The sequence below is a fragment of the Zootoca vivipara genome, chromosome 5 (assembly GCF_965207765.1).
Source record: "Zootoca vivipara chromosome 5, rZooViv2.hap1.1, whole genome shotgun sequence".
In the NCBI taxonomy this organism is placed as follows: domain Eukaryota; kingdom Metazoa; phylum Chordata; class Lepidosauria; order Squamata; family Lacertidae; genus Zootoca; species Zootoca vivipara.
The window spans coordinates 27,215,319-27,234,917 of NC_142588.1; the positions used below are offsets into that span (position 1 = coordinate 27,215,319).

At 44.9% G+C, this 19,599-nt stretch overlaps 1 protein-coding gene across 1 annotated transcript in view; it reads right to left on the reverse strand.

Annotated features, from left to right (window-relative positions):
• CDH23 (cadherin related 23) overlaps positions 1-19,599 on the reverse strand; it is a 397,278-nt gene that overhangs the window by 26,832 nt on the left and 350,847 nt on the right. The window contains exons 38-47 of the mRNA XM_060274909.2: positions 16,724-16,945; positions 16,494-16,613; positions 13,212-13,392; positions 8,726-8,859; positions 8,256-8,465; positions 6,278-6,385; positions 4,942-5,044; positions 3,766-3,891; positions 2,579-2,782; positions 985-1,443 (exon numbers count right to left, since the gene is read on the reverse strand). Coding sequence (XP_060130892.2) covers positions 985-1,443; positions 2,579-2,782; positions 3,766-3,891; positions 4,942-5,044; positions 6,278-6,385; positions 8,256-8,465; positions 8,726-8,859; positions 13,212-13,392; positions 16,494-16,613; positions 16,724-16,945 — 1,867 coding nt within the window. The remainder of the gene's footprint in view (positions 1-984; positions 1,444-2,578; positions 2,783-3,765; positions 3,892-4,941; positions 5,045-6,277; positions 6,386-8,255; positions 8,466-8,725; positions 8,860-13,211; positions 13,393-16,493; positions 16,614-16,723; positions 16,946-19,599) is intronic.

The following is a 19,599-nucleotide window of genomic DNA, read 5'->3' on the forward strand; positions in this document are numbered from 1 at the left end:
TTTTGTGTCAATGGACAGGCTTCTGATTCATTTCTGGGCTGAATTCAAGGTGCTTACATATAAAGCCATAAACGGCTACGGGCCAGGATAGCTGGAAGATCTTGCTTTCTCATACGAACCTGACTGTGTGTTGAGAACATCACCACTTTGAAATTCCCTCCCAAAGGAGGCGAGACCAATCCCATCACTGATGGCATTGAGATAGGCAATGAAAACATTCTTAGTCAATGGTGCAACTTTTAATGGTTTTAAATATCTGGCTGCAGATTTTACTCTGGTTCTTTTGATTGTAAGGTTTAACTTTTGAAACTTGGTGGTACTGAGTCACAATGGGGAGCTTTTTCTTAGGGCTGGAAAGTGGGATAAAGTGTTCACACAAATAACTAAATAAATGGCTGCCTTTAGGAACTCTTCAATATACAGAAGGTCTGACAAAGCAACATTTGATAAAACTGTTACTACAAATGCTGTTTTGGGCTGATAATGTTTCTTTTCAATGTTAAAATGGTATAGAGTATTCCTTTTTCCTGCCTTCCATTGATTTTGGCCATTTTCCTTAGAAACTGTGTTACACACCCATGTTTGGAGCAGTATTTCAGCCTCCCAACTCTTGTAAAAGGTAAAGGTACCCCTGACCATTAGGTCCAGTCGCGGACGACTCTGGGGTTGCGTCGCTCATCTCGCCCTATAGGCTGAGGGAGCCAGCGTTTGTTTGCAGACAGCATGTGGCCAGCATGACTAAGCCGCTTCTGGTGAACCAGAGCAGCTCACAGAAATGCCGTTTACCTTTCCGCTGGAGTGGTACCTATTTATCTACTTGCACTTGACATGCTTTCGAACTGCTAGGTGGGCAGGAGCTGGGACTGAACAATGGGAGCTCACCCCCGTTGTGGGGATTCGAACTGCCGACCTTCTGATCAGCAAGCCCTAGGCTCTGTGGGTTAGACCACAGTGCCACCCATGTCTCTCTCCCAACTCTTGTACCTGTTCTAAAATCCACTGCAAACGCTCCCTGCTGGCCAGGCACAAGAGCATCATTATCATCTTTGGCGAGGATTTCAATGATGTAGTATTCCAGCCGGGGATTAAGGTCTCTGTCTTTTGCAGTCATCTCAGCAACAACCGTGCCTATTTCAGCCGATTCAGGCACACTGACGGTCTGGATGGGGTTGATGAACTCTGGCTGAGAGTCATTGACGTCATCAATGAGGATGCTCACAGTGGCGGTGCCAGAGAGAGGCGGTGTCCCTCGATCCACAGCAATCACCGTCAGCCGGTAATTGTCCTTCTCTTCTCTGTCTATGCTGATGTTGGCCACACTGATCACCCCTGTGTTGGTGTTGATCACAAACCTATCTTGAGCTCCACTTTCAATCCGATAGCTCAGCTGCTGGTTGAGGCCACTATCCATGTCAGTTGCCATTACCTGGAGAACAGAAAAACCTAGGGGGGACACCCAGACTGTGAGAGCTTTTCAGTCACCTGAATCCTTAGAACACAAGAGCTGTCATCTAGGATCAGTCCCACAAATTGTTGTCTCAAGCAGTCTTTCCCTGCTGAAGCCTGCTATAAAGAAAGCTCAAGAAAGCTCATTAAGAGATAGACGGACAATGTGACGATACTATGATATGAAATACCTCCTTCCTACAATTTGTAAAGAACGTATGGGGAACATATAGGGTCAAAGGAGCTAAAGGAATTCCATCAGATTGTAGAATCCCCACTTGTGGAATGCTCTCATCAGAGAGGCTCGCCTGGTGCCTTTGTTACATATCTTGAGGTGCCAGGCCTTTGGCTAATTAAACAATGGATGGCCTTTTAAGCTGTGTGTGTGTGGAGGGATTGGTGGTAATTTTGTTTGTTTGTTACTATGGCATGTATTCTTGTGTTTTTATATTGTAATCTGCCCTGTGATCCTGGGATGAAGGACAGTATAGCATAATAATAATAATAATAATAATAATAATAATAATAATAATAGGCTGCATAAAGGACAATATGGATGTTCATGGTGAACTGAAAGTAGGCCATATAGGTGACCTGAAAAAGATGTGAACTCTTGCATTAAAACATTAAAGAGTGACGAACACTTTGTACACTTCCTTGATGGGCTAAACTATGTAGTTACTGCCAGCTAAACACATATACTGTACACAAAAACAAACAATGGTCTCTTCCTTATTTGCTAATTTATGGTAACAGAGCAAAAAATAAAATAAAAATAAAAATAAAAATGTGATCCTTTGTTAACTGGAATTTTGCTCCAGTAGTCTGTCTGTTTCCAGAATACAAATGTGTTTATCAGCATGGTACGAAAAACATAATCAGCCGGATCCAGACTTCACACTGATTTCACTGGACCTACTCTAAGCATGACTAAATGGGGATCCAACTCAATATCCATATTGCCCATAAATGGCCAGAGAGTGCTGCAGAATATTGCAAATTTATCTCTTGATTTCCTGGATTGCATACTTCATTTTCAATTATCACTGTATGGTTGTGGTTTTTAAGAAATCCCAGTACCTATCCTCATCTCAGTCTCACTAGCTTATCTGTACTTTGCCTTCATTCTGACCTGGAGGGCTGTTTTCCAGCAGGTGAGCAGTCAACAGTGCCGGGTGAAAAGTTGGCCTATTGTCATTATCATCCAGAATGGTCACAGTGAGCCTAGCGGTGCTGTTCAGCTTTCCAACATCCATTGCAACCAGCAGAAATTCCAAGACTGGATTCAAGAAGGCTTCTCTGTCTATCACTTGGCCTGGCTTCACCAAAACAACCCCTGGAAGTTATGAATAAAGATTCCATTAGGAAAGATAGGAACCAACTATAGGCACGTGCAGCCAAAGTTCTAGCAGTCATGCTCCACGGAGTGCAAATCTCATTTTGCCAAAATAAAATCTGCAGCAAACTCTACAATTCTATGAAATTGGCGTACCAGCACTTGGAAGTTGTAAAAAATGGCAAAGGAAAAGGGAAGTCTGGGTAGCTCCTTACGTGGAGACCTTACCTTGTTACCTCCCAACAATTTTCCCCAGTGAAGCCCATTACCCACACCACCATGTGACATCTACAAACTACATATAGAGCTCGCCACCAAAATGGTGTGTCGGTAGGGTAGCAGACTGTTTTGTCAAAAGGTTCTGCCTACTGTAGTACAGGACTCAAGAACCATGGTATCAAAGAGGGGGCCCTCCAGTTTGGCCTCCAGTTTAGTCACTGTTTGGGTAAACAAAAGCTTACACCACTGATGAGTTTGTTTATGCAATAGCTCGCCCCCAACGACAAGCCAAACAAACGAGTTGCAAGGCTGTACCCGCTTCACATTGCAGGTGAGGGGGAACATGGAATGCTCCTCACAGAAAATACTCCCTACACACAAAAACCGAGATCTTCTCCATGTGCTTTAAAAAAGCCCAAGGTTCACTTCCAGCCTGGATCTCCTACTGGCCAGGGCAAACATTCCATTACCTCGTTACAGGTAGGTAGCCATTTTGGTCTGACGTAGTCGAAACAAAAAATAAATAAATTCATTCCAGTAGCACCTTAGAGACCAACTAAGTTTGTCATAGGTATGAGCTTCCGTGCGCATGCACACTTCTTCAGATCGAAGAAGTGTGCATGCGCACGAAAGCTCATACCTATGACAAACTTAGTTGGTCTCTAAGGTGCTACTGGAAGGATTATTTTTAATTTTTTATTCCATTACCTCCTCACCCAAGACTAGATAGGCTGCCTGCCTGCTAAGCGGCTTGTCTTTCTTACCTGTTCTGTTGTTGATGCTGAAAAGGTCTGTTGCTGTCCCAAGGAGCTGGTACGTCACCACAGCATTGATGCCCTGGTCGTTGTCCAAAGCTAGAATTGGCCCATTAAGGACTGTGATGCGAGTTCCTGAATTGAACATGGGAGGCCATTCAATCAGAGAGATAACATCAATAGGCTACCTCCTCCATCCCCGCCCCCAAATGATTAACAGTGAATAATGAATGGGTGAAATAGGGTGAGGTCCTATGAAGGATGAGACAAAAAAGAAGTGCCTGGTGAGGCCTTGGCAGACTGAATCAAGAAGCCCCCTGGGAGACGCCTTACAGCCCTGCTAAAACAAAAACACACACACAATTCATCAGGGATATTGAAATGAAAAGGACATTTAGCGGGAGTTTTGCCTCCATTTGTTTCTAAATTGACATACCACCAGGGAGTGTGGCAGGCAAGCACATTGGTTTATTGAAGTATAAATATTTTGGCAGAAACCTAAAAGTACTTAAAGTTCAAATAAATGGTCTGGAGAATCAGGAATGAGCTTCCAACCCATAGTCTGGAAGGTAAGAAATACAAATACTGTACAGCCAATGTCTTCAGGGAAAGACTTCTTTGGCCTCAGCAAATGAGACCACACTAATTCACAGTCAGTTTCTTATATGCTATTATTATTTAAGAAAGGGAGTTAGACAAGGTCTTAAAACTTATTCATAAGCTTGTTCATAAAAATCCCAAACTACTGGTTTCATAAAACAAAAGTATGTTGCCATTTCACAACAGAGAAAAGAACTATGGGTATTTTAGTAGCCACAGAAAATGAATAGTATCTGTATAAAACAAAAGTGATCATAGTAGAAAGCATCCAACTGTTTAAAAAAATTCTGTCATTTCCAACAAATCCACTTTTACCAGGTTTAATTTGATTTCTGTTTTCCAGCATTTCTCAAACACGGCTCCCTAATGTTGTGGAAGAACAGATAACAACGTCCAGAAACTAAGATGTCCTAAACAACTTTTCCTTCTTAGTCACAACATTATTTGTTGCAACAGTTCTAACACAATATTGTTCAAAAGTTTTTGTTTTAAAAAGTACCATCCCATTAAAAACAGAAGACCTGGGCTGAAGGAAGGGGCCGCCTGCAAGCTGTGAGATTCGAATATGTTGGAGGAAACACATACCTGGAGGGGAGTTCTCCAGGATCTCGGCCTGGTAGGAACTCTGAGTGAAGAGGGGGTGGTTATCATTTTCATCTGCTACTGAAATCAGCAGCAAGTCGAAATCCTAAAGTGGTGTGAACGAAAAGGACAAAATGACTACAAAAGAAGCTGCAGCTGCCTTTAGAAAAGTCTCCTCGCAATCATCATGACTACCAAAGAATACAGACTTGGTCTCTTCGTGGGTTTTAAGGTTTTGTTTAGATTTACAGGCTGCTCAAGAGCTTTGCTATGCTTTATTGACTTAAGCCTGAATCCCAGAGGCCAATTCAAACAGGTAGGTCATATACAATGCTCTCAAAGGTGTTCAGGTTTGGACATTTGCCTCTCTTTAGGTATGTGCTGTTTGAACCTGATGCACATGTGGTAGTATTAAAGGTAAAGGGACCCCTGACCATTAGGTCCAGTCGTGACCGACTCTGGGGTTGCGTGCTCATCTCGCATTATTGGCCGAGGGAGCAGGCGTATAGCTTCCAGGTCATGTGGCCAGCATGACAAAGCCGCTTCTGGCAAACCAGAGCAGCACATGGAAACGCCATTTACCTTCCTGCTGTAGTGGTTCCTATTTATCTACTTGAATTTTGACGTGCTTTTGAACTGCTAGGTTGGCAGGAGCTGGGACCAAGCAAAGGGAGCTCACCCCGTCACAGGGATTCGAACTGCTGACCTTCTGATCAGCAAGCCCTAGGCTCAGTGGTTTAACCACAGCGCCACCTGGGTCCCTTGTAGTATTACAAGGGTGCTTTTTCAGTTAAAGCCAGTACCCAAAGAGAACATGGAGCCAGTGCAGACATTCAACAGTGGTGTACATATATTTATGGAGATACTGGCTAGATGTACCATGTTATACCAAGTTTAGTACGCTTTGTTTCTGAGTTAACATTGAAGAGGCCCCTGGAGACTCAGAAAATACCCATTTTGTCTTATTTTTAGGCCTATCTATAGAACAGCATAGTCTCAATTATATAATGTGCAAGCAGATGAGATCAAAACATTATACAGTATGTCCATTCTGTGAGGTACCTTCACATTTTTTTTAGGGGGCTGAGGGGAACTACTGAGTGGTAACTGAAGGACCCACAATGAAACAGAACATTTTAATGAAGAGCTGTAGAGCTTTTGCATATATTCTAACCTTGGCCGTGAAAACCTCGGTCTGGATTCTGCGTCTGAGAAGAGAAACTGATGAAGCTAAGTTTCAGGCTTGAGTCTTGCACCTTTGATTGTTAGCTAGATCAGTACTAACATGAAATGCTCTCAGTAAACCCAGTGCCAAAGTCAGAAAACTGCGCATAATTACCCGCCTTGCGTTGCGTGCATTTTCTGGGTTGTCCTTTACTGTCACTGTCAAGCTGTACTTGGACACCCGCTCCCTATCCAGCGGGCGGTTTATGTACACGATGCCAGTCTGATGAAGAGACAGGAAAGGGGGAAAGGGGGAAAGAGAGGGGGAATAAATGGAACTGCATTGTTTTGTTTCCTTCGCTCTGCCAAATGCCAGTGACGGGGAAACATTAAGCAGGGAGTACCAGCGCCCATGATACTGTGCTAACTGCTCAGGCAAGTGAGAATAGGTTATGCTCCGTTCTAACCAGGATTAAAAAAAGAGAGAGATTCCATTCTACCAGGTGAATCTGTTATGGAAATTCCTCTTCTTTGGAACACAGGAGTCAGGAAATGAAAAAGAAAAGAAAAGAAAGACCTTACTCCCTGAAATCTGGGCCTGAAGATGACTTGTTAAAGCTACAGTGGTGCCTCGCTAGACGAAATTAATTCGTTCCACGGGTCTTTTCTTATAGCGAGAAATTCGTCTAGCGAATCCCATAGGAATGCACTGAATTTTTTTTGACTTTTTTTTGCCCATAGGAACGCATTACAGTAATTGAATTTCAATGCATTCCTATGGGAAACTGCGATTCGCTAGACGAATTTTTCGTAAAACGCATTCGTCTAGCGAGGCAAGCTCCGCTCGAAAAATCCTTTCGTTAAGCGGAAATTTCGTTAAGCAGGGCATTCGTTAAGAGAGGCACCACTGTACTGAGAGGTAGCTTTGCTAAAATGCTGTTCTAAAATGCTGCATGTGAATACACAGGGCTGGACTGATACCATTTTAAAAAAGAGGTTAATCTTACTATTGAGAGGCGCTTGCTGTTGTTTTCAGGTAGGGGTTTGTTATTTGAATCTCTTCTCAGCCCAACCACCAGCATACTATGAAATTAGTAGGAAGGGCACACTCATTTCCTATGGCTGGAGGGTAGGAGGCCTTTGCGCATTGACTCAAGCAGGCATGAGGCAGTCAGAATTGGGCTATGATTTGAGGATCTGTGCAGTGGCAACGAAGGAAAAGAAGTGAAATCAACGATTTCAAAACTGCCCATTGGTTCTGAGTGCAAATGAGAAGCGCATTTCCAGACCCAAGTGCTTCAGACCCATGTAACTTAAAAAAGAAAAAGAAAAGATGTAGGCCCTCAGCAATTTGCAGAATAGAGCTCAGGTATCTAAAGCTAGGTGGAAAGATGACAATGAGTGCATTCTAATTAAAGGATAATTCAAATCAATATGAAGTGTGAAGTCATGCTTTTCTTTACATGCAGGCTATAGACCTGGAGCAGCAGAGCTGGAAGAAAACACATGCCAGCCTCTTAAGACCACTGGAAGCCTTCAGCTGTTGCCTCCCAGTGACAAACACCATGCTGCAAGTTATCACTGTGGTCTCCAGATGTTTCCCAGATGTTGAAGCAAATAAAAGGAGAGAGTGGAACTATGCGCATCATTCATATATGTTGCTAACACCTGCAAGCATTCCCTGAGCCTCAGGGTGGGATTAAAGTCCAAATAATCAAATAAATAAAGCCCACGTTTGATGTGCACATCTCTAAGCTCAGGCTGGTATGCCGGCTGCACCTTATCGTGAAGACTGCAGGCTTGGACGGGTGAGATATGCCTTAGTGACATCATGTCTGGATTACTGCCATGTGCTCTGCCTAGGATTGCCTTTGAAGGGTGCTGGGAGACCACAACTGGTCCCAGATTCTGCAACCAGGCTCTTAACAAGGGGCACATAAAGGCAGCATGTATATCCTTATCGAGACAGCTAAGCTGGTTTCCAGTTAAGTTTCTCAGGCCCGGTACTAAGTGCCGCTGAGGCCCAATAAAGCTCTTGATGGGTTAGAAGTTGAACCAGGATATCTGAAGGACTACCTTGCCACATTTAACCTTCCTGGTTAATGAGATCTTCATGGGAGGCTGTGTATCCCGTTAAAAAGAGAGAGACTTACGGTGCCATTGATGTAGAAAGCATTGTCTATATTCCCTGCTGTGATGCTGAAGGTTAAAAGAGCATTCCTGCCGCTGTCAGCATCGCTGGCATGGATGCGGGTGACGAAGCTGGAGATGGGTGCATTTTCACTGAGAGTGAGATTCATCGGTAGGTTGAGGAGGACGGGGTCATTGTCATTTATGTCCAGAACACGCACTCCCACCAAGACCTAAACCAAAAAGAAAGGAGGCGGATGAGGAGAGGGGCAAACAGGCCTGAGACTATTTATACAAAGAAAAATTGCCCATATGGTTCTTCCATGGCAACCTAGGTGTTTTCCCCATATGGCTTAATAGAGGCAATACCTCCTTAGGTTTTTCATTAATCAGGTACAGTTCTGTTTCCTCACCCCTGCACAATTCACCTCTCCCTCATGGAGGATTCAGAACCTCATCTTTGCCGTGTAGCCCCTGGACCACAAACACTTACGGTAGAGCTGAGAGGAGGCACCCCTCTGTCCTTGGCAGCAATGGTGAGGTTATAGAAAGCAATGTTTTCTCGGTCAAGCTCAGCATCCTTCCGCACGCGTAGCTCCCCTTCCACAGGAGAGATCACAAATTCTCCTGCAAGATAGATAGACACAAGGATGCTTAAGGGGCACAGGAGAAACAAGCAGGGCAGGTTTTCCAGCCTAGAGCACCATGGAAGTCTGCACTCAAAAGCACTGCATGCTCTCACAACCTCCTTTTCCGTGTTAACAGAGATGGTCAAGAAGGTGCATTGAGAACAGATCATTGAAGTCCACCTAATGCACTTCTGCAGGTACTAGTCTGAGAGGGGACTGTGTATCTGCTCTTTATCAGGATGTCACCAGGCCACAAGATCCAGGCAGAAAGAGAGGAATGTTGCCGGTGATCTCCCAGTGTCTATGTTGGTGCTGGGTTCTACAGCACTACCATGCTAGCAAAACATCCTAATGCTCCCCAGGTCTTACAAGTGCTGCCTTGATGAATCAGTCCAGTAGAATTTGCCAACCTTTCGGGGCTTATAGGGGATATTTGCCAGCAGGAGAAACTGTTGTGGACACCACATGCCACAAAATCACACCCACACTGCAACCACATTTACTCCCCAATGAACGAACTGCATTCACTCAATTAGGCTTGAAAAAAGTGTTCTAACTGTTGCCAATCCTAATGGTGGAGTGGGTAGGGGTGATTTTCCTGGAGAGTCAGCTGCAACCTCCAGGAACAGCACACAGACTCCAACTAGGGGCCATTTATTGGCTAGAAGTGTGATTTCAGTGAGAGTAGGGATCTGGAGATGAGAGCCTAGGGGTACCAGGAAAGACCTCTGTGGGGGCATGCCTGCCTGCAGGTGCTACGTTGGCAACCCATGATTTTGTCCATAATTTTGTTTTCACCAACAGCTAGCTTCTGGCAGTTACGAGCAAAGCAAGAAGGTCATTCTCTATTTAATTCCAGCATCTGATATTCAGAAGTATACTACCTTCTGGCACAGAGGTTTCATTTAGCCAATTTGCTAACAGCTGTTGATAAGACAACGAATTTATCTAATCCTTTCGAAAGTCACACATTCATTCGTAATCACTTTGCTGTCTACTCAGAAACCCACCACTAAACGAGAGAGAGAGAGAGAGAGAGAGAGAGAGAGAGAGAGAGAGAGAGAGAGAGAGAAATGTCTCTTTATCTGATGATTTCTTCACACCATTCATCAATTCCAAAATGCTGATCATACTCCCAGCCACTTTCTCTCTCTCCCCCCCCCCCCAAACTAAAAAGCCACAAAATGCTGCTTTTCTTCCACACAGCACTCTGGAGCCAAATCCAGTGGGCCTCTGTGCTCTGGCAGCGAGTGCGTGTGGCTGACAAGAGCCGGCTTGTTTCTGCATTTGACCAAACAAGAACTGAAAATGAAAGCAGACTTGAGCATGGTTTGTTTAGATGAAGTCCAAGCCAGTTTTCTCACAATTGCTTCCTTTTCCTCGCCCTTTTTATTCCTACTTTTCAAAAAATACTTTGAATGGCTTTGGTGTCAAAATATGCACTTGCCACAATAGAGGGGCAGCAAATATGTCATTTGGTAATCTTCAAAGAAATGTAAGCCCCATTTGCATATAAATGGAAAGTCTGGGCTTATTTCTGCCAGAGACTTGTCTCTGGGCCGGACAAAATGAAATGTGGGAACTCCATATCAGATATATAAAAATTTCCCCTTTGGAAAAAAAAAAAAGCAGCCACACAGGGGGAGCGGATTGAACTGGGACTATAGCCCTGGGGAAGGGGGTGGGGCTTAACCCTTTCTCTATTTCCCCCAATCTAAATCTTTCCCAACTGCTTTTTGCCCTGCTTGGAGAAAACATGTAGGTAACCCTGTTTTCCCTACGGAGGAAAACATGGGTCGAGGAAGCATCCAGAGCAGGAAAATGGTATGGTCCAATAAAAACCAGGAGATATGCTCACAACCTAGTCTTCCATTTAGAAGACCCACAATCAATATGACGTCCCTTAATGTATTTCTCTTTCCTCTTGGTTTGAATGTATCCGTGTGGACTTACTGTCTATTTGGTTAAGTTGCCTTGGGTTGCCCTGACCAAGATAAAGCAGCTGACAAACTGAATAAATAAAAATGAAACAAATAATCTTAGCTGAGTGTTCACACTTGTAAGCACAATTTGCATTTGGCTATCGTACACCTCATTAGGGAACTTCCCTCCTCTCCTCAGTGGAGAGCTTGTTTCCAAGTAAATATGCCACATGGTTAAGAGATCTACATCCAGCTTTTAAGCTTCCTTGGAGCAGAGTGCAAAGTGGTATTCAATCCCTTCCTAGGCAAGCTTGATAGTCCTTCTAGCACACTTGATTTCTTTTTTTGGGGGGAGGGGGTGTTTGTGGCACGAACTTGCAAAACCTCAAGGATCTTTTAGTCGGGCAAGCACAACAGGTCTGCAATGTTTCCTCTCATGGCGGATGCTGCCTGTAACAGGATTTCCTGATGTAGACACTCGGCTTCTCAGAATGAGGCCTCTTGAAAGGATAGTTTTGAAATGTTCCATTAACTACCCTAAGGCGATTCTTTCCGCACGCCTTTCCTCCCTTTCTCTTCCACCGAAAAGTTTGTGTGCTCTGAAATAATCTGCCTCATATTCAGATTGTGTGTATGACACTGCAGAGATTCCAAAGCATCTCACACCAAGGCTGTCATTGCCCAACGTTTTGCAAAATTTGCTTGGTTTGCAGTAAAAACACACCAACACACAGTATTTCTCAAGGAGCTACAGCATAGATTGTGGCTGTTATACATAACTTTACAAACCAGTGGTGGAAGCACATTGCACGGCGTAGGAGTGTGTACACAGCCAAGACAGCGACTGCCCCTGGGGATTAATTTGAATTCTGGTGTCTCTGTTTTTAATCTATGGGCTGCTGGTCTTTTGAGAATTGTAAGCACACTGGTTTACAGATAAGCTGTTGTGAACACCACACACAGGTTGCAACAAATACACACACATTCCCCTCTACCCTCCCCCCCCCAAGCAATTAGGCTTGGAAGAAAGTGCTTTCACTTTCCCTCTCAAACCTAATGGGAAGAGGGATGTGATATTCCTGGGGGGTGCAACTGAGGAAAGCAAGAATTAACCCAGCTGGAATCTCCTCCTAGCAACAAGGAAGATTAAACTAAGGCTTTTATTGGCTTTTTCCAAGTCTAATTTCAGTGGGGATGGGGAGGGGAATCTGTGGGCAGCAATGCCCAGGCTTGCAACCCTGGTCCCAGCCCAACACTCTGGCCACTGAACCACAGTGCCACTGACCACTGTACCAAGGAACCAAATGTAAAAAAGCAGCACTGGAAACGTAAGATACTCATAACCATGTTATCATTGCAGTAATTACTATTACTCATCACTGGGGCTGGCCCAAGACATTTCACCGCCTGAGGCAAGGGACAAGATGAAACCTTTCTCCACCACTGTTCTGCATACAGAAAACCACGGAGCTGGAAGTGGGATCTTGCTTCAGTGCTGGCAATGGAGCAACATCCTCCATCTGACCTGAGGGCAGCAGGCTAGTTTAGGAAGTGAAGGGCCAACTGCATGGCTTATATAGCTTGAACCCCCAACACCTCTCCCCTGCTATTTCACTGCTATTTCACCCAGTTCCACCCAGCACCTACTTGTGGCCTGCTCAGGCAAAGTGGTGCATCCCATGAACAGGGTCGCACATGCACATTCAGTGAGTAGCTGCAACTGAGAGCTTGCTCTGTCAGGGACCTCTCTCAGCAGTTTTCTCTGCGATATACTGGGATAATGTGGCTGCTGACTAGGCAACACAGCCAGCCCAGGTCAGCGGCAAAGCAAGAATAATTGCTGCTGGCTCAAGAGAACAGGAAGAGTTGGGGGCCTCAGGAGAGGGGAGGGAGGCCAGAAGAGAGGGAGCCAGGGGAGGCCAGAAGGAATGGCTAAGGGTCATCCACTCCTACCCACCCCCCGTCTGGACCCGATCATCATTTCCAGACTGCTTCTGATGTGAATATGCTCTGTAATTCCTCCACACAAAACTCTGAGATAAGCCACAAGGACACCCACTCTACACATTTTTGTTTCCCTGAAGCAGATGGGCAGTGACTTGCCCGAGTCTAAGGCAGGAACAGAATTAGACCAGAGTTATCCGGGGTTGAAACAGAGAACTCATTCAGTTGGTTCTTTTTAGCTTTTACTTGTGACTTAGACAAGAGGACACTGACCTTATTCCAGACATATGGAAACCATGCCTTAGTAAGAATTGCTATTTGCATAGGGAAGCAGTGGCCCGGGCAGAAACAGAATACTGACTCCTTGTCTTGTGCTACTAAACCTGAGATGATTTCTGCACACATGCATGATTTAACTGCATTTTCTGGATGGACTGAGAACCGCAAACTCAAGAGTTCCTGTTCTCTTTCTTTCTCCACTTACCAAGGGGATCTCCTGCGATGATGCTGTACTCCACTTGTCCATTGGGCCCCGAGTCTCCATCGTGGGCAAGGAAAGTCCACACCCTTGGACCCGGCTGTCCTTCTGTGATGTCAAAGGGCCCTTCGTAAGAATGCGGGAACGTTGGTTGATTGTCATTGATATCGTTCAAATTCACTAACACCTGAAGACCAGAAACACACAGAATAGTTTGCAAATGCAGCCAAAACAAATAAAAGCTATGAAGCCCATTATCGAGTATCTGCTGCCATTTTGTACGCAACTGCCAGTATAGTACTGCTAGTTTTATTTAGTCACTTCACTTATCTCAATTTCCCCCACTGTATTTCTTTATTTGCAGCAACAAACCATAGCTGGCAAGTCTCCCGTATTCCCCGGGAAATCCCCATTTTTCCAGCTGTTCCTAGCTGAAAAAACATATTTTTTTTGTTTTTTCCCGGTTTGTTCTGGCGCGGTGGCCATTTTGGAACTGGGCGGAGCATGCTCAGAAGCAACTTTTGATGCTGCTCTGCCCAGTTTCAAAATGGCTGCAGTGCGGCTTCTGGCGCGACGGCCATTTTGGAACTGGGAAAAGCAGCATTAAAAGTCACTTCTGAGCATGCTCCGCCCAGTTCCAAAATGGCGGCAGTGCTACTTCCGGTCTGCTACTTCCGGCCTGGTCCCTTATTTCTCTGACAGCAACTTGGCAGGTATGCAACAAACACAAGCATTCTCAATAAACTTCATACAGAAATTAACGGCATCCAATGACTCCCATCTCTGACTCAAAAGGATTTTGCACAGACTGGCAAAACAAATAACATCTGAAACCCAACATTCCAGTGTAATTGCAAAGCTGTGTTTCTTGACAAGTTAAATTTGTGCGAGGATTTGCCAGGTCAAACCCTGATCAGGCCCAGGTCAGATGCAAGCACATCCTGGGAGCTCTGTGCAATCGGTGTTTGGTACTTATTACGCTGCTGCAGCTGTAATCAGTTTATTCTAGGAAGCAACCATGGAGAACAAGGTAGGGCTTAATGTGTGCCTGGAATCAGCTCTGGAAACTGTTCTGAAGGGCAGGTGAGGAATGGGCAAGAGAGTCGTTCAGCACGGAGTAACCGCACCCATCTCCACACACTGATGAGAAAGAATGGCGTTTGCAAGTCAGAGGACGTGTTATCCTGATAAGACATAATTTTCAGTTGCTTTTATGGCAGTTATAAACAAACCAGTGGATCATGGAAGAACCCACATAGTTGCACAGTCCTGTTATGAAAGCCATTACTAGGTGGTGCACTTAGATTCTAGCCCTCAATTTTTTTGGAAAATACTTGAAAATATGACTGCAGTTGCAGGAACTCTTCAGAGTGGGCAGGCAATTTCCACTCAAACTCGGAAGCTGCCCTTGTGACTTATTAATCTAGTCTATGCAGAGTCCAAGATAAGTCCTGCCTGTCTACACCCACACTGGCCGCATTGTGCCTCTGTGATAGCAGACGAAAGGGGTGAAGTGGCACAGGGTTGTGGAAGTCTGCAATTGTGGAGTTAAACATCAACTTGCACAACAGTTGCCTGCTCCGTTACATCTGCAACATGGAAGGCCCTTTAATCCACTCCTTGTGACAGCAGGTAGGTAGCCGTGTTGGTCTGAGTCGAAACAAAATAAAAAAAATTCCTTCAGTAGCACCTTAAAGACCAACTAAGTTTTTATTTTGATATGAGCTTTCGTGTGTATCTGATGAAGTGTGCATGCACACGAAAGCTCATACCAAAATAAAAACTTAGTTGGTCCTTAAGGTGCTACTGAAGGAATTTTTTTATCTTGTGACAGTAGTTACTGCAAGGTGGGGCAGCTGCATGCAATGGTTCACCACATGTAGGTTTTAGCACACTGCCACAAAGTTTTCTTTTTGGACATTTGCTGTGCTACGGCATGCACCATGTGGTTTCTCATGCGGATCTCTGCACACAAACAGGTGCCGCAGGGAACAATTTATAATGATATATTTGTGTTGGCCGTAATACGGAAACTGATCCCGTAAGTACTGTTGCTGTTGTTTAGTCGTGTCCAACTCTTCATGACCCCATGGACCATAGCACGCCAGGCACTCCTCTCTTCCACTGCCTCCTGCAGTTTGGTCAGACTCATGTTGGTGGCTTCGAGAACACTGTCCAACCAAGTACATTGTACATTGCACACTGTCCAAGTACTGTACACTGCAGCAAAAATAATGGAGCCAGGTAGCACTTCTCATTAGTATAAGAGTGAGCAGATTCAAAGCAGAGGAGAAAAAAAAAGGAAGGGCCTCTCACATGACCTTCCTTGAACAAGGAAGCAAAACAGCCTTCAGGAAACTGGGCTGTGCCTATTGGCACACAAGGTGGAAAGTGCAAGCAAAGAGTGAGCTACACAACTCTAGAGTCGAAAGCTAACTCAAAGGTCACCTTGTTCTGCCACAGCAGCAGTATTCCTGATAGATGACCTCTGTTTCCCTTTCTTTTCCTTTTGTGCATGAGAAGCAAGGATGTTCGGTGTATAATGGTTTTTGTTACCTATTGTCGCAACATAATGTTAATATTTTTTTTTAAACCCTCTAATGATGGAGAGGCTCCACCATCAGCTTTCAAGGACATCTGTTCCATTGCTGAAGTTCTTCCTAATGCTGAGTTGAACATCCCTTTCTTGTAATTTGAACCTGTTGATTGGGGTCCTACCCCCTTGGAGCAACCAAAAACATATTGGTTCCATTATCCATGTGACAACCCTTCAAATATTTGAAGATGGCCAATCCTGTCACTTCTTCATCATCTGTTCTCCAAGCTAAACATATCTCTCTTTACACTTTTCTCATAGGGTCTCCAGATCCCTCACCATTTCTGTTGCCCTCCTATGGACCACCGTCAACATCTTTCTTAAAGTTCGGTGCCCAGCAGCGATTTCCCCTCTTTGCCAAATACTGGACACAAGTGAGAGAGAAGTATGTTCTTTCCAAGGAAACTACCCATGGAATTTCCTCCTGTTGAGAACCACGGATATAGTTGCTCTTTTTAAACAGTTTCTATAACGCAACGGTAATTGAATTGCAGAACATGCAAGAATGCAAAAAAGGGGAGAGCAAGAAGTTTGCTGTGCACGCTTCACACAATAGGAGATCATTAATCTCATTAGCTGTTGCATGTTATGGAGGTTTAGCTTCTGCAAATGCAAGCAGCATCTGGAAGTGCTTTTGGAGGGCTGCTTGTTATCCGCGTGTTTCATCCTCTTTTCCCACAAGAGATACGTACCGTTGTGGTGGATGTGAGACGGCGTGAAGGGATTGGACACTGGTCTGTGGCAGTGACAATCAGTGTGTAACGCCCGTGGCTGATTTCATAATCCAACTCCTTCATTGTGCTGATTTGTCCCTAAAATGAGAGGCCAAAACAAAAGGAAAACGTTAGTTTTTGGCAATGAGGGCTTATGCTCATGGAATGTTGGGTACCGGGGCTCAATACCTTTGTGCAAGTGTACTAACCGTAGTGCTGTTTATGTGAAAAGTGCCCATGATGTTCCCCTCTGTGATGGCATATGTAACTGTGCCGTTTGGCCCTTCGTCAAGGTCCACCGCATTGATGGTGATAAGGATTGCGTTAAGTGTGCCGGGGCCCTCATCCAGTGTGACTTCATACTGCTGCTGCCGAAATACTGGAGCATTGTCATTCTCATCCAGGACGGTGACATAGACTGTGGTAGTAGCCTGTGAGCAAACACTGACACATTCAGAATCATGCAGGGATAATAATAAAAATAAAATAAGGTGTCCAGATGCGAGCCATGCACTTAAGCCAACACACACATTTCCACGTGCTTCCAGAGGTTAACAAATACATCCATCTTTAAGGTTATGCCATGGTCAACTGTCAGGGTGACTGTCTGGAGCAGGTCAGCAATAACTCACAAGATGTTAGTGAAGTTAACTCTTTATTCAAAGAAACAAAACAGCTCAGGCAGAGGGAGAACAGCTCTTCCAAGCAGATCTTGCCCCAATGAGGACTGAAGGACCCCGCCTTATAACAGCACTTCAAGTCTCCTCCTCCCCTGGTTCCTTCCCAAGCAACGTGAGGCTCCTTCATCTTGTCTATCTTTGCTCCACCCTCTTCATACCTCTTCAGGTTCTGGCAGACTAGGGCGAAGTGGAGCTGGTCACCACAGGAGGGGAAGACCTCCTCACCAGCCTGACTCACTGCTGCCTCTTGATGCCGCCTCATCTCCAGCCTCCTCTCCTGCCTCTGATTCTGGACTTCTTTCTGCCACAGACTCTTCCTGCTTACTAAATCCTGTTACCTCTTCAGCTTCTTACACCTCCTCCCAGTCTGCTCCCTCTTCTCCCTCTAATTTGTTGATGTCGCACCCAACCCCTGGTTCCGAGTCTTCTTCCCTTGGGGGTTCCCCAGCTGGTGTCTCCCACCATTCCTCTGCATCCAGCCAGTCCATGACATCAACTGATGTTATCCAGGAGGCACAGCCACAGAAGGGATAAATTAAGGCATTTGATCAGGCATACTAAGCAAGCAAGCAAGCATTATTTGGCAGTGCCTCTGAGAGACACTGAGGGGGCTTCCAGAAAACCTGTTTAACAAGCATTATTGGTGTTATCCAGGAGGCATGGCAGAAGGTATCATGGTATACAAATGAATGCATTGTGGTATATTAAAATAGGGCAGAATGATGGACCAGAATTTAATTAAACAACCTACTGTAATGTGTGAATAAATCCTGCAGTACAAAAAGGTCTGTTAACCCTTCCCAATTGTCACATGAGCCATGCAAAATGCTCTCAGCAAACTACAGAATGTTCAACTAATTCCACAACAGACTTCTAAAATAAAAACTATTAACTCTCTTTTTTTTCCTTTGTAATTTTTGGGTCCATTCTCGCCTGCATCTTGTGTTTCGAAAACTGCATTCCCCCCCTCCCATTCTGAAATCAAATATGAATCCCATGGGATTTGAGAGGAAGAAAGGAAAATCCTTAAGAAAGGAAGAACAGGCTGCTGGATCAGGCCAGCATGCTATTCTCATTGTGGTCAAACCAGATGCCTGTGGGAAGCCCAAAACAGTACCTGCAGCACTCTCCCCTCCTGAGATTTCCAGCAGCTGGTATTCAAATGCATTCTTTCTGGGATGAGGCAGAAGAAAGCCATTGATAGCCTCATCTTCTTTGAGTTGCCTCATCCTCTCTTGAAGCCATCCAAGTTGGTGGCCACCCCTACCTCTCTCTCCCTGAATTAAAACTGTATGCACCTCAAGGTCAAAAGCCAAATCTAATACACCAAGAGGATTTAGGTAAGCTCTCACACAAGCCTTGCTGTGCACTTCCTCCACAGCCAGTAAGTAAGGCTATACCTTCTGGACATACTGCCCACCTTGAAATACATGTGGTCAGGGAGTTTGGGCTTTCCTTGTTATGGGGCAAGTTGCTTTGCAGAAGAATGCTATTTCTTATTTATGGAGAGACCAGCCGAAAGGTTCTCCATGAAAAAAGAAGACTTGGGGACAAGCCACATGTCATGCAGGAAATTGAAGAATGGCTATGCAATTCTAACAATAAGACCTATTGAATTCACTAGGGCTTAGTCCCACCTAAGCAGAGTTAGGATTGCAGTTTAACACTCCCAATGTTTACTTTTTTTTGAACAAGTGTAAGGAACTCTGAATTTGATCAGAGCAGCTGTGCCTGGGAAGGGAATGTTTAACTAGTCCCCAATCCAAATGCCCCCCCCCCCGCTGCTGTGGTAAAAAATTAATAATACATGGACCAAGTATTTTCATTGTCCCTTGTGGGGCTAATAGAAGTTTGGAGAGAAGATTTAGATCAGAGGAAGTGTTAAGCACCTTCAAAGCTGCTACTGGAAACAAATTCAAACTGAATACCCTGACAAGACGTCATTAATGGAACATGAGCTCCCTTTCAGGCTAGATTTCAGAAACTGTTTCAGCAGGATGGTCTGCTCATGCAAATCAACTCACTTTTCCTCCTTCCTTATCAGAAGCAAGGGCTGATTCAATACATCAAAGGTTTGCTGCATTCTTCAAATTGTACCTGTCTATTGAGTAGATTTGATGCGGGTGGCAGTGTGGGTTAAACCACTGAGCTTAGGGCTTGCCGATCAGAAGGTCGGCGGTTCGAATCCCTGCGACGGGGTGAGCTCTCGTTGCTCCTGCCAACCTGCTCTGCCAAACTAGCAGTTTGAAAGCACCTCAAAGTGCAAGTAGATAAATAGGTACCACTCCGGCGGGAAGGTAAACGGCGTTTCCGTGTGCTGCTCTGGTTTCGCCAGAAGCGGCTTTGTCATGGTGGCCACATGACCTGGAAGCTGTACACCGGCTCCCTCGGTCAATAATGCGAGA